The 15,938-nt window shown below is 34.1% G+C and overlaps 1 protein-coding gene across 3 annotated transcripts in view; it reads right to left on the bottom strand.

Annotated features, from left to right (window-relative positions):
- The window catches only part of Daao1 (D-amino acid oxidase 1), a 101,608-nt gene that overhangs the window by 23,360 nt on the left and 62,310 nt on the right, over positions 1 to 15,938 (bottom strand). For 2 of the 3 annotated variants that reach the window (XM_035358845.2, XM_035358844.2), the window contains exon 8: positions 6,269 to 6,386. The exons of the other annotated variant lie outside the window; for it this stretch is intronic. In XM_035358845.2, coding sequence (XP_035214736.1) covers positions 6,269 to 6,386 — 118 coding nt within the window. The remainder of the gene's footprint in view (positions 1 to 6,268; positions 6,387 to 15,938) is intronic. 3 annotated transcript variants of the gene reach the window in all.

The following is a 15,938-nucleotide window of genomic DNA, read 5'->3' as shown; positions in this document are numbered from 1 at the left end:
TGCCCATTAATATGAATCTCAAGGGACTGAAAAATCAAGAGTCTGTATTCAAAAATTCATGTTAATTGGGAACTCATATTTTATTTTTGGAATGATTTTTTCTACACATTAATCATTTACAGTGTATAGTTACATAAGTACTACTTGAAAGTCACATAAGTAACTTGAAAAAGTGCACTCACAGATAATTTTTTGGGTGAAAATTTCTATTTCTGTACACTGTGCTGTTGCCGATGGGTTTGAATTTACATGGTAATTTCATAGCCATCTGTACTCATGGCTTCCATAAAACTAGCAGTCATTTCAGATGTTGCAACAAAATGTTCTACAGTGTCCAATGTGTGTAACATTTTCTGGCATGTGGGTAGAATGATATTATCTTCCTCATTTTCTTCTGATGACATTTCTTGCACCTCAGACACAACTCCTTGTACACCTTGCCTTCCCCAAAATGGGACAGTTCTATATCTCCCATTCTGTTGGATCGATAATCAAAATTTAACTTGCATTTTCCATGTCTCAAAAGTGCGATTTAGGATATATATTAGATTTATATATATAGCATTGTTCTAACATGGATATTTTGACATTAAATTGAACTTTTTCTGAAATAACATATAAATTTTTTTCCATATTTCGATTCTACAACTCAAATTATGTCTAGATATTAAATTTTGTAATTCTTGCTGAGAAATTTAAAAAATTATTTTGGCACATTTTTTTTCAGTTTGGACTAAGATAATTCACTTAGCGCACTTCTTAATTTATAGCAACCTATTTTCCTTTCCTTTTTTTTTTTCATTACACTCGAGTGAAAAAAAAAGGTCATTGTTCATACTTTCAAATACTTTTAACAAAGTGCATAAATTACACTGGGGGGGGGGGGTATTATCACTTATAACAAATATGCCAAATTTCAAAATGTGCCAATATGTAAATTCACATATATCTTAGAAAATTTTGAATAAAAAATTCTAATTTTTTGTAGGTATGCTTAGAAATACATCTAAGATAATAGTAAAAATTTTATAGACTATAATTCAAAATATTTTTTCAAAAATTTATAATAAAAATACAAATTTAAAAAATAAATCATAAAAAATGGGAAAATTTTTTTTGGAATGAGCATAAATTTTGAAATGTAAAAACAAGAATCAAACACATTTAATTAAAAAAAAAAAAAAAAAGATATACAGTTAAAAGTCATTAATTCGGACACCATAATCCGGAATGATCTATAATTCGGACCTCAAAGCTACAAACTTTCTGCGCATGTGTCACGTTGCCGCATGCGCACAGGCGTTGACGCATGCGTGTAAGACCTTTACTGCTGCCCATATGTGTGTGCGCATGCGCATAATACGTTTACGCATGCGCATTCAATGTATATCGGACGGTATAAGCTAAAAGTATCTAATTATCTATTTCAGTTAATGTTGCAGATTGCGTTGTTCCTTAATCTTCGAATTGGATCCGGCTTATTACTTTTTGCAGACTGATTGAGTAATTTTATAAAAGTAAGCTTAAACTTTCGATTATTGTCAAATAGAATTTCAGATGCTGGAGCTCTCAAAGGATCTACAAAGCGAAAGTATGTTTCGATGTCCATCAAACAAAAACTCGAATTGCTGCAAAAAATGGATAAAGGCATATCCTTTGTTTCTCTAACCATTCCGAAATCTGTTTATCAATTTCATGCAGCACTGCGGCGGGGGGCACCGTGGCGGGCAATGAATTGGAAGTTGATCTGTCAGCACTATCCTTATCTTCAGGGCAGATGTTTTTATTTTATTTGGCTTATAATTCCTTACTAAATGTAGTATTTCATCTCGATGTACTCCGTCTTTGATATGATTTAAATCATATTCCTCATCATTATAATTCACTTCCGATAGCGAAGAAAGTGACAGAGGTTATTGAAAATGAAAAAATTTCGATTGACAAATTAGTCGGTATTCTCGACACAGCAATTATAGGACTTGAACAGCGAAACTTTGCAACTGAAGAAATTATGTTTGTTTATAGAATTAAAGAGAAGGTATTATCACATGAAACGAAGCAACTAAAACAACTTACAGTCAAAGAAATGTTTAATAATGTAAACTAATAAATATTAAGCTTTTTTTTTTTTTTTTTTTTTTTTTTTTTTTTTTTTTTTTTTGTAAATTTTGATACCCTTTAGATCATAACTGTTCTTAATTTCATAAATTACGGTTTCATATTTTTAATTTTATAATTTCTGCATGCCATCTTACCAGATTTAAACTGATGATCTATAATCCGGAATTGCCGAAGTCCCGACGAGACCACATTAACAACTTTTGACTGTATTAATAAATATATACCAAATTTAATTAACATGGAGGAGCTTAAATTTTTATAGTTGATTTTTAAAAAATTACATGTGCGATTTTGTCAAAACTTGACTCTTTGGCTTAATTTGAGTTGTAGAATCAAAATATGGAAAAAAATTGGTATGTTATTTCAGAAAAAGTTCAATTTTGAGTCAAAATACTTATGTAGCACAATGCTATATATAAATCTAATATTTATCCTAAGTTGAGCTTTTGAGACATGGAAAACACAAGTTGAAGTTTGCGAACTGGTCCAGTAAAATGAGAGATATAGAACTGTACCATTTTTAATTTCACAAGGTCTACATTAAACTCCACTGCAGCACGCACGGCAACATCATCATCTGCACTAACAAACTCCTCAAAACATCAGGGTTTGCAATACCTTATAGACTATTCCATTCATCAGGTGAAATGATATTATTATAAGCATCTAACTCATCAACAGGATTAGAATCTTTATACCTCCAGGCTCTGCTGAACTAGTTCTGTATGTGTTGTGATAACATGGATCTCGATAGTGTGGCAATAGCTTTTATTGCATCAAGCACACTCCAAGTTGGTATTTCTATCCCCTTTTCAGCAGCACCAATTGCAGGTTTCATAAGTCACTTGCAATAATTTTTCTTCATAACTTCAATAATACTTTGATCCAAAGGCTAAAGATATCTTGTTTCGAATTGGGGAAAGTAAACCTTTAATACTGGTTAAGTTCAGATCAGGTATGTTATGGGCCCTGTGTCATAAGAACACACTTATTCTGAGCCACTGTTTGACTATAAAACAAAAGAAGCCTATTATAAAATGTTGAGCTGCTGATCAAAGCTTTCTTATGGTGGGAACATATGCAGGGGGTAAAGTCCCATTTATGTTTTTCTAACAACATTGTTTCTCGTACTTACAAATTACTCAACAACAAAGTCTATCACTGCTGTCTGCATTACATACAAGGACAACAGTTAAATATTGTTTATTGTGTGCTCCATCATGACACCTGTTACCTTTCATTCTGAGGGGAATGATTTGGGAAAAGTTTGCACCAAAGTCCAGTTTCATTCATACTCTAGACATTACACGAGATATCTTTATCTTGTCAAATTCATGCAACTAGTTGTTTGCTTCTTCTTCATCAGCTCAGTTGCCTCACCACAAATCACTAATGATGAAATTAAGTGTCTCTTTTGCAAAAGGTACTGCCAATATTAAAATTGAAATATTAAATGGCTAAATGTTTTGCAATCTCATTTATTTTTGACTGGATTATAAATCTATTTAAAGGTACATTGGAAGTACACATATGATTGAACCATTCTGAAGTAAAGTTTTGACATCTTTGTACTTAGCACTGTAAAGTAACTTAAATTTGTTCCCAGAACCCAATGCAACAGCATCAAGAACTTTTTCACAATCTTTAAGTATTATGAATATGGTAGAAAGAAGGACATTTTTTGGCCAATCAAATGGTAAAGGGTCTAGCAAAGAAGAAGCTCAGTTGTATTTTTCCTCAATACACCACGATCAACTTCCTCAGGATTTTCAGTTCTGTTTACGGATCTATGTTTATCTTCTTCCCCTTGGCCATGAATCATTCTCTTACTGCTTGCAATTTAACATTAGTTGTCATGTCCTGGAAGCTACTAGAGTGCCATCTACAGGTTCATCAAACAGTGCTGCTAAAATTTTCAGAGAATAAAAGACTTGTTGGTGTGGGCTGAAAATTCATGTGTAACTAAACTACAGTCCAGTAAATCTATGCAAATGTTTTATTGTAAATGCATTCGTTTAAATTTCAACTTAAATTGTGCATTTAGTATTCTGTATCCTATTCAGTTTTAAAAGAAGATAAGACGAAAAACTTACTCTGGGGACCACTGGAAGGTAAATAATTTTATGTGAATAATTTAGAATAATTTAGGTAAATAATTTTATGTGATTAATTTAAAATTATTCAAGATTTAACAATAGCCATAATAATTAACTTTTACAAAATAAAAAAAAAAAAAAAACACATTTAAACACGAAATTGCATTTGTTGTCTGAAGCTCATTATTGATGCGATGATCGTGATTGCAACTTAATGTTACTCATGCTGAATATGTTTTAAAGAATACAATGTATTCTGTTAGGTTTTTAATTAAATGGGACGAAACATTTCTGAATGTAGCCCTAGCAAAGAAACAACAAAAAAACGAGGGGACTTTGAAGGTCCATGTTAAATGATAAAATCTAATGATGCAATGGACTAAAAAATGGTTAGTAATTCATGTGTGTTAACCAAAATTTGCATTAACTGATAAAGCAGCAATGTGTACACAGAAGTAAATACAAATAAAAAAAATGTTGCTTGTTATGATCACATAAAGCAATTACTTATCACCGCTCACATGGGATAGTGATTAGCAGCACTGATTGCCGTATCGAAGGGCCCATGTTTGACCGGAGAAGACATGGATGTTTGTAAATGTACAGTATTTGTGCGGCATGGGAGCACTCTAAATATGCAGCAAGACGAAAGTCCTCCCAAGAGATTGAGGTAGGGGAAGAGGTGTGGGAGACACTCGGATCCGTCCCCCTGGGGTGCTTTGCTTCAAAACTGGGGGTAGAACTGAACAAAATTATACTGTCACCTGTATGGTGCTCAAGGCTCTTTTTCAGAACAGGGGCAATTTTGACCTCTTGCCAAGATGAATTTTGTGGGTTTGCTCTGATATCAGAGACTTGATCAGATGTTACTGTTGATTGGGTGGACTAAGCCACAAACAAACACAAATAAAACAAAACAAGTGAAAATAAAATTCAAGAATTCAAGAGAAATTGGTTGTTATCATTTAACAGTCATAAGTATAAATAAAAGTATAATATTATAACACATAAATATGCATTAAGCATAAAGCCATATATTTTTTAAAAAAAGAGCCTTCAAATTTAAGACCTGAAAGTATACTTGAACTGCAGTGTTTCTAATGTCATGTTTAGAAATAAAATTTGCAAAATACAATTAAAACTGTCTATAATATTCAAAAGCAAATAAATTTAAACACCATTATCATATAATAATTTTTAATGTAATTTATATCATATTCCCTTTAGAAATGAGATTATAAAACATGGAAAGCTGGACTGCCGAGCATTGTTGCTATTGAAACTTATTTCAAGAACAACAATCTATAACTCTACTTTCTAAAGTTCAAAAATAAAGATTCTATATTTCTTATGAGGAAGTCACAAGCAAGAATTTTACCAAACATGTGCAGCCACTATATTAGAATTTGATGACTACATTTGAGTTATTAGAGATACTAAGATAACAAGAGTTGGTGTAATTTTCATAAATTTGCAGGACTAGTTTTGAAGGCTTAAACGTAAAAAAACTTTTGAAATTCTAATTCTTGTTGCCTTAGTATCTCCAAAAATCATGATCTAGCATGTTACTTTACCACAAATCACATTAGAAATGTCATCACCAATTCCTTGCCTATGTGTTCCGATGATTAGTAGACAGCTTTTCACACTATTCATAAGAATGTGTGGCACAAATGCATTCTCATTTTGTAAAATCATTACATGGGTGTAGTATTTGAGTAGAAGATTGATGCAGAAATTTCTTTTTTTCTAGATGTTTTAAAATTTGGATTAATTGAAAAGCAACAATATCATTATTTCAGTTATTTACCAAATTTGAATAAGTTGTATTTTTTAATCTGAATTAATTACTTGCTTATTATTTTTTGAATTTTCAAATAGTATACTGTGAAAGATATATATTTCCTTCTGGCTTGATTGTGCAGTTATATTTTAATCACTATTGTGTCAAATAACTTTAGACCTATTGAAATTCTATTCTATCATTCTTTTAAAATGTTCAACATATCCCTCATAATATTATATTAAAAGATAACATATAACTATTTTACCTTTAGACTAGGAACAAGTTCAGTACATTTATCCCAAATGAACTGCTTCTGATATGAACTTACATTCATATTATAACTGCCATGGTCTTTAACACCACCAAGTGTCACATAATCTATACTAGAATAAATAAATTCTTACATTAGAGAAATAATGTAAATAACAGACATTAATACTTGAATATAATTAAGATTCCCTTTTCAGTAATTCATAGAAAATATCAATGAATGGATTCCAACAAAAATTTCTAAGATGGTTAGATATAATCTTACAGTAGATCAGAAAACATAAAGTTACATCATTTTACTTAGATTTGATATTTTTAAACATATGAAAGCTATCTGCTTTGGGAATTAATATGTTAGAGAAATATCATGACTTAGAACGTACTCATAATACGCTCATGTCCATAAATTAAGGATAATGCAAAATCAGGCAAAGGAAGAGTTAGAAGCAAACCAAATTTGACTTATTTGTAAAGCTTAATTATTAAACAAAAGGTAAAGAGCAAAAAAAGATGCTATATGTTTGATATTATAAAAAAAATTAGCGATTTTTTCTCCCTGAAGCAAATTACAAAAAAAAAAAAAAAAAAAAACCTATTTGCAAAAAACCAATATTACACGGTTGGTATGATTGTTAATACATTGTATGTCTCCTAGACGATGCAATACAGTCCGTACAATGCCTAGGCATGCTGAGTATCGAATTATCGATCTCATCTTAGGGGATATTACACCACTCAAAAAGCCATGCTCTCCGAAGTTCCGTTAGATATATAGCAGGAGGTTGACGGGCTGCAACTCGTCGGCCAAGCATGTCCCACACGTGCTCTACTGGATTCAATTCCAGTGAGAATGCTGGCCAGTCCATACGGGTGATATCCTCTGATTGAAGGCATTCGCTTACGATGTTTGCACGGTGAGGACGGGCGTTGTCATCCATAAACACAAATTGTGTGCCCATGTCGCCCAGAAACAAACATACATGCTGTTCCAGAATGACTTCCCGATAGATTTGGCTAGTCATGGTTCCAATTTGAACACACAAGTCAGTTCTGGAACCCAGAATAATTCCACCCCAAACGAGCAATCCTGCACTACCGTAACGATGTCGTTCAATGATGTTTTCTTGGTGGTTACGGGTACCTGGAGCTCTTCATATGAAATTCTGGCGAGAATCAGACTGCAAGCTAAACCTGGACTCGTCGGAATACATCACACAAGCCCACTGTTGCGGTGTCTATAATGCATGCTCTCTACTCCAGGCTAACCGCAGACGACAGTGAGTTGCAGTAAGTGGAATGCATCTGACAGGTCTACGAGCATATAGACCAATCTGCCCTAAGCATCTGTACATGGTCTGCCTTGAAATTGTCGTACCAGTGGCTGAAGAGAGCTGACGAGACAGGTCTGAGGCTGTGCTCCGGCTGTTTCTTTTGGCAGTAACTGCCAAATACCGGTCCTCATTCGGCGTTGTAACTCTGGGGCGACCTGTGCTGTAACGTCTACTCACATTACCATCATCTTGGAATCGTTGCCAAAGCCTGGAGATGACACTGGGCAATTCCAAGTTCATCTGATACTTCCAGTTGGGTACGCCCACATTCCAGACGGCCAATAATTCTACCACGTAAAAAATCATCCAAATGCATCCTTTGTCGTACCAGTGGCTTTGTCGTACCTGTGTCATAACTATTCGGTTATTGCACTGAAATGCTTATAAAGAGCCTGCGAACAATTTTACTTCTTTGCCTGTATTCCTTATATATCACTCTCTTCCACTCTCGTCATTGTGATGTACCATCGGTGTCATCTGGTTACTTCCTGTAATTTGCACATGATTCTTGAAGATGTGTGTAGTGATTTTACAGGTGATATATTTATTTTAGAGTTCGATTTCTGAGTGACTCCGAATTATCCTTAATTTATGGACATGAGTGTACTTTTTTATGCTTTGCTTAGGGCATTTCTTTATATTAATGGAATCCTCTCTAAAGAAAATGTTCACAACCTTTACAAATTTCAGTTTTAACATCAGAAGAATGGAAAGTGTAACTCCCTCTCCCCTCCAGCAAAACTATTAAAATACAGATTAAAATTCATGATTTTTTATGATTATCATTAGTTTGATTGTAAGCTTAGTTTTAATAAAAACTACCTTGAAATTGAAATATATCACAAGTTAGAACTGTTTTCCTTAAAAAATCTGATTTAAAAACAGTTATTGATTATCAATTAATCTGCTTAAAATAGTCTTTCAGAATGGATTTATGATTGTTTTAACAAGAAATAATTACACCATCACAAAGAAAATAGAGAAAACCAAGACATGAATGCACTGATTAAATGATTTCATGAGCTTCCAACAAAAGAAATTTTTTTCATTTTGAAAAGGATCCTAAAAAATCTTCCTATAAAAATCACAGATTAAAAAAAAAAAAAAAAAAAAAATCAGATTAACTCTTTTAAGTAAAATGCAGCTTAGAATAAAATTAATAATAGTCTACACTCTTTCTCTCAGAAAACTACTATGATTTCAAGTGATTTAAGCATTATTCCATGTCTGTTAATAAAACAAAATATTAAACGCCAAATACAATTTCATTAAAACTTCCATCTAATTCCATAAATAAATGACTAAAAATATTAAGATTCATTGCTATATACAGAAAATTTATATCAAGAGAAATTTGACAACATTCATATTTTGCAATTATAGCTTCAAAACAGCCAATGAGTTATTTGAACTACAGCAGTAACATTTTCACAAAGTCGTTTTCCTTATGTACAAACATATGCCAGGATATTGCTCCACTTTATACCGGGTGCAGACAAATAACAGTGCAATTTCAAAAATTAATAAAACATTTATTTTTCATGTTACACATGCATAATATATATCATCAGCAGTCATACATGATTTTGCTGAAATTTCTTGCATGTTAATTATAATTCTTCAATGTATTGCATACTCAGTCATATGACATACATCCTCGTGATAATTAAATTGATCCTGAACTTGGAGTATTGTGCCTGCTGCGATGGTTGCAGTGCATACATCATCTTATACAGTGCTTTTATATTTGCTATTTTTATACACTGCTTTTACTCAGGAAATAATATATTACACAGGCTGAACAACTTACTATTTAAGGCAATAAAAATGCTTAGAACTAAACAACTGTTTATTCACTTTGCTTTGAAAAATCACTTTATGACTTATGTGTCAAAGCAAGTTTTAGTTGATACTAACATGTCTATATTTGATTTGTAAATTCGGCATTCTCAGAAACAACTTTTGCAATTATAACTTTAGACCAACTAGTTGGTTATTTTAACTACTACAATTAACAACTGAGCTAATATATGTGAGGCAAACATAATGGATTTCAGCAAAACAGTTGAGATAAATTCAAGAATTTTTTCAATCCTAATATCTGCTCAATCATTAAAGTTGATGATTAATGATCAACTGAAATTTCAATGGAAACGGATAATTTTGGAAGGTAGTACAGAAAATGTCCAGTTTTTCAATATCTGTGCAGTCCTGGATTATATTAAAAAAAATTTCATTTAGTTTGAAACCATTTTCTGTTATTATAGAAGGAGAAGAAGAGCTAAAACAATAGAATGACAAAATAATTTCCAGGTAATTATTATCTGTTTTTCAAACTGAAATCTGACCTTCAAATGATGAAAATGGCATAAAACGACCAGTTAGGCCAGATCTTCAGATCACATTTTCAGAGGTATAAAGCTGCTCATTAAACAAAGAGCACTGAGATATGAAGAGCTAACATTTAAAATAAACTATTAAAGTTTTCCCTTATTTCTTTTAGAAATACATCAGGTGGAATCCTTTGGATTTAATACAAAAATTTAAACCAAACAGATAACAATTTCTTGAAATTAATTTCTTTTTTATATGCACATTTTCTTTTATGAGGAAGGAATTAAACGAGTAATTCATACAAAGATTATTACCTACAGGACGGCAATGATTTGGACATCGCAAAATAGAGCACATATAATGCACAGTAAGGAGGATAAAAAAATTGTAAAAGCACATAAAAAATTTACCCAACTGTCAGTGCTGATGGTGTACATTATGCACATGAAAGTTGAGACATAATTTTGCTATTATTTTTTTAAACTGTACCATTTTTTTTTCATACACTTTTTGTTTGTGTGTGTGCGTGTGTATACACAATGTCCATTGAAGTACTTAGCCAGCCTTTATTTTTGCACCCACTAACAATAGACAATATACAGTTGTACAGTGGTATATTCCTGCTGTGAAATATGTCCAACTTGGCATACCTTCTGTTCAAAAGTGAAAATTTTTGTTTGGTATATGACATTTGCTTGAAATACGATTCAAGTTCGATGAGTCATGACTGCACACACTACTCTTGTTTATCTCTTTTAAGACAATGCTACAACTGCCAATAAGTGTCATAATATTTATCTGTTGCTACAGTTCAGTTAATAACCCATACTATAATTCTAAATTTTCAAGTGACTTTCTGTTTTTTTTTTTTTTTTTTTTTTTTTTTCATTAATGTTTTATAAATTGATTAACAATCAGTTTTAGGAAGTTTCATGAGTAGAGTAAAGCAATGAAGAAAATTGAGGATCATGATGGAGATGAAAAAAAGAAATTGCTGAAAAGTATGGAGATGGTGTGTCTTTCTGCAACTCAACTATTACACTATTACACACTTTATGCCAAGTATGATGGAGTCTGCAGTTGTGAAAACAAAGATGCTATTACATCAACTAATGTTGTGCAAAAGAGGCTAAGTCAATTAACAAAAAAGACATTAGAGCATGTTAAAAAATTACTTCCCCTCAAGACCTGTAGGCTGCCTCAATGTGGCGAGGGGGTGGCAATGGGTGGAATAGGCGAAGTACGTCAGGAGTGTATACTCCTGGTAGGGTCACTCAAGGCATGAAGGCTATTCCACTATACCCAGCTAAAGCTTACAGGCATCTGAGCTCAGTCCTCTACTATTGGTGTTCGGGCCTCACGACTTACAGAGGCTGCCCTTTTCCTCCACCCATGAGTCATGAAGCTTTCTAATGCAATCCATACTGCATCGTCCGTTGCGCAGGTTCAAAAGGGGCACGTGACCTCGTCCGAAAAATAATCTACAGTCTCCTAGACTATGAACTCTTAAAATAATCCAATATAATGTTAATGGTATTTCAACATTGGCAGTGAAATCTAAACTTGACCAAATATTGGAGTTGGCTAAAGACCAAGGAGCTCAAATTATCGCTCTACAGGAAGCTAAACTGAGAGAGAATTCTCAACTAAAAGTGAAGGGATACAACATCATCCATTTAGACAGACATGAGAAAGGAGGCGGTTCGTTTTCCTTATCAGAGATATTAACTATATTTCCAAAAGCTATAATGCACCCACTGGTTCAGATTTAGAGTTGCAAGGCATCACTGTTATGTGGAGAGGTGAACTACTAGACATCTTTAATTTATATCATTCTCCCAACATTGGTAATCTGCCTGGAGTCTGATAATCTTTTATCTGGAAATACTCTACTTCTGGGTGACTTAAATGCTAAGCATCCAGCGTGGGGATGTTCTTCCCAGAATCAGAGAGGAATTGATCTTCTTCATTCTACAGATGACTCAAGTTTCATGATCCTTAATGATAGTACTCCAACGCACTCTTCATACAGCTATAACATGTCTAAAGCCCTTGATTTGTCCATAGTAAGTCCCACTATCTTTCTAATTTGCACCTGGACAGTTTTGAAGAACATTGAGAGTGACCATTCTCCAATTTTAATTGAAATAAAGAAGAAACAGTGTACTTTCCTCAATCATAAAAAATATTGGGATTTTGATAAGGCAGACTGGAAGGCCTTTGGTGATCTCGTTGACACACTGGCTGAACCTAGCATTCACTCTAGTGACTTTGATACTAACTGGATTACTTTCAAGCACAAGCTCTTCAAGGCAGCTAAAAGTACTATACCTAGAGGAAAGGTTATCAGGTTCAATGTTTCTTCTTACCTTCTTCGGAAACATACAATGACCTGACTAGAACAGAGAGCTTACTAAAGCTATGTTCACTAATTGTAGTAAGTAGACAGGATACAGACGAAGGGTATACAAAACCCTTTATTTTTTTCTTTATATACAATGACTTCCGTACTTCGGAATACAATGACCCTCCACTCGGGGTCTAACTTAAAAGATATCAAAATAAAACTAAACTCTAATTTAACTTTAGAATAAGATTGGCCTTATAATAACAGAAAGCGTATGTAGCACAGAGACTGTGAACACTACAATACGTTTAATTTATCAAGAGGATTAAAACCTCTGGCCTGGAAGGCAAAGTAGCAACTGCGTAACTTCTAAGGTAAGCGGCCTGCTTCGAACTCACGGCTTCCTCTCTTCTGCTTGGCAAAAAGGCCACACTTAAATACTTGGCGTTCGCCAGACAACTTTGCATAAACTCCTTCACGCTTATAATTCTGGCCGGAAGTAGAAAATAAGAAGTGATAGTAAAGATTTAAAATAAAATAAACGTTAGTAAAACTTAAGATCCTTACAAGGTAAAGCTCTTTAATCCCTACTTTTACTCATAATTCGCTGGCTTTGCTGCCTTTTCTCCAGAAGAGAGAGAACCTGCAACCCGAATTGAAAAACAATAATACAGAGCAAAACAGGATAGAGATGAACAAAGTCACGGCAGAAATAAAACGAATCTATGTGCTGCGCAAGAGGAAAAAGTGGATGGATACATGTGAGGGACTTGATGCTAGATCATCATCATCTAACACGAAACTGCGGAAATTGATAAAAAATATTAGCAGTGAACAACCTCAGATAAAGAGATGTAATGCTATTTTAGATACGGATGGCAATATCCCCATAGACGACAAAGCTCTGGCTGATCTCCTCAGGGCACATTACCAGAAGATAAGTGAGCTGACTTATACAGAGATTGATAAGAAAGTTGCAAAAAGGTCTAGAGATCTTGCACATGTATGTCGCAGTGCTGTCTTGGGCAATCGCCTTTTCTTTAAATCCTTCTCCATGCATGAATTGGAGATGGCACTCAAGCATCTTGACTTGACCAAAACTCCTGGACCTGATGGCATTCATGGCCAGATGATTGGGCATCTTGACAGTCATGCAAGAAAGAAATTTATGAATATAGTGAATCAATCTTGGAGTCTTGGACACCTTCCTAAAGAGTGGAGAAGAGCCACAATCATACCTGTTGAGAAACCTGTCCAAACTGATGGATCTCCTGGGAGCTTCAGATCCATTGCCCTAACCAGCATTGCATGTAAAGTCATGGAAAAAATTATTATGGGGCGGTTGCTCTTCCACCTGGATACCCATGACCTTCTACCAAAAGAAGAGCAATACAGTTTCAGAAGAGGTCATAGCACCACTGATCAAGTGGTTTATATCAGCCAGAAGATAAGGGATGCCCCAGACAAGCGACCTACCAATCATACTGTGGCTGCTTTTCTAGATTTATCAAAGGCATTTGACAGTGTCTGTAAACAAACTAATTATTAAACTCTATGAAGACTTTGGCATCAGGGGTAAAGCCTTGACCTGGATCGCAGATTTCTTAAGAAATAGACTGATAAAAGTAAAGCTTAATTCCACTATGTCAAACACCTTTAAATTGAGCCAAGGCATTCCGCAGGGTTCTGTGTTGAGCCCAATTCTTTTCTGCCTGTATTTGGCTGGCATTGAGAAGATTATATCAAGGAGATGTGAGGTTGGGCTATTTGCGGATGATATCGCCCTTTGGAGCTCTGGCCCAGAAATGAGTTCAACTGAGACCAATATAAATCTTATCCTTGAAGAAGTGTGGAAATTCTCGAAATACCACAAATTGAGTTTTAATCCAACTAAATCTATTGTTAGTTTTTTTACCATCACTAAGAAGTTTTATAATTATCATCCAAAAGTTTTTATGCATAACTTGCCTCTTACGTATGACAAACATTCCAGATATTTGGGCTTTGTTCTTGATCCAGAGATCACTAGTAACAAACATGTAGATTCACTGGTTTTTAGGGGCAGAAAACTATCTCGGGACGTGATTGGGGAGTCGATGCCTGCACTTTGAGAACTACTTATTCAGCTATCATACAACCTATTTTGGAATATGGTTTCCCCGTTTACTGCTGTGCCTCTTCTACCAACCTCCAGAAATTGGAAAGAGTGCAACTTAGTGCTTCTCGTATTATAACTGGCTTACGCAATAGTTGCCCGAATAAAACTGCATTGTATGAAACAGACCTTCAACCCCTTAGCCTAAGAAGAAATGCTGGCCTTGCAAAACGTTATAATAAACTTTTCAGTTATGGCTCCCAAAATAGAACTTCATAATTCCTGCAGCACTGGAGTAATAACCTGCAGCACTGGAGTATAAGACTTAAGAAAAATAGCCCACTCAGTCAAACTGAGTACGCTGGTATAATTGACCGTAATGTTGAGCAGCATTCCTTGAAACAATGTTTAGATCCATCTGAGGGACTCCCTAGAGTCGAGTTTCATACGGAACTTTTGTCTCGAGTTTCCAAGAAAAATTATATTCTGGCCCTGTTACGACAATCTGTCTTAGAAACTATACACAGAATTCCCGCTGAAGATACCCTTATCTATACTGATGGGAGTAAAAGCGAGGACTCTCGTTCCGGTAGTGGAGTTGTCATTAAAAGCACAAATAGAAATATTGTTAAAATAAAGAAAAGAAATTCTGACTTCAGTTCGGTTTTTAAAAATGAGCTTATAGCCATTGAAGAGGGACTAAACACTGTTGCGTCCTTTATAAATCTTAAGGCAGTACAGTCAAAAGTCATTAATTCGGACCTCAAAGATACAAACTTTCTGCGCATGCATCTCGTTGACGCATGCGCATATGCGTGTACCCTTTACGGCTGCACATATGCGTGTGCGCATGCGCATAATACGTTTGCGCATGCGACTAATATGTTTACGCATGCACGTTTAATGTATAACGAATGGTATAAGCTAAAATTATCTAATTATCTATTTCAGTTAATTTTGCAGATTGCGTTGTTCCTTAATCTTCGAATTGGATCCGGCTTATTATTTTTTGCAGCACTGTTAGAGCAATTTTATAAAAGTAAGGTTGAACTTTCGATTATGTCAAATAGAATTTCAGATGCTGGAGCTCCCAAAGGATCTACAAAACAAAAGTATGTTTCGATGTCCATCAAACAAAAAGTGAAATTGCTGCAAAAAATGGATAAAGACATGAAGAATGTGACAGACAGGTTAGTGAAAACGAAAAAATTTCGATTGACAAGTTAGTCGGTATTCTCGGCACAGCAATTAACGGGACTTGAACAGCGGAACTTTGTAACTCAACAAAAAATTATGTCTGTTTATAGAATTAAAGAGAAAGTATTATCACATAAAACGAAGCAACTTAAACAACTTACATCGAAAGAAATGTTTAATAAAGTAAACAAATAAATATTAAGCTTTTTTTTTAAAATTTTGATACCCTTTAGATCATAATTGTTCTTTATTTCATAAATTACGGTTTCATATTTTTAATTTTAGAATTTCTGCATGGCATCTTATGCGATTTAAACTGATGATCTATATAGTCCGGAAAAATCGATAATCCGAAATCCCG

This window comes from Stegodyphus dumicola, chromosome 2 (genome assembly GCF_044657685.1).
Source record: "Stegodyphus dumicola isolate Sdum_Otavi_A_Nest chromosome 2, ASM4465768v1".
NCBI lineage: Eukaryota > Metazoa > Arthropoda > Arachnida > Araneae > Eresidae > Stegodyphus > Stegodyphus dumicola.
The sequence above is the reverse complement of the archived record's forward strand: the minus strand, read 5'-3'. Positions and strand labels throughout refer to the sequence as shown.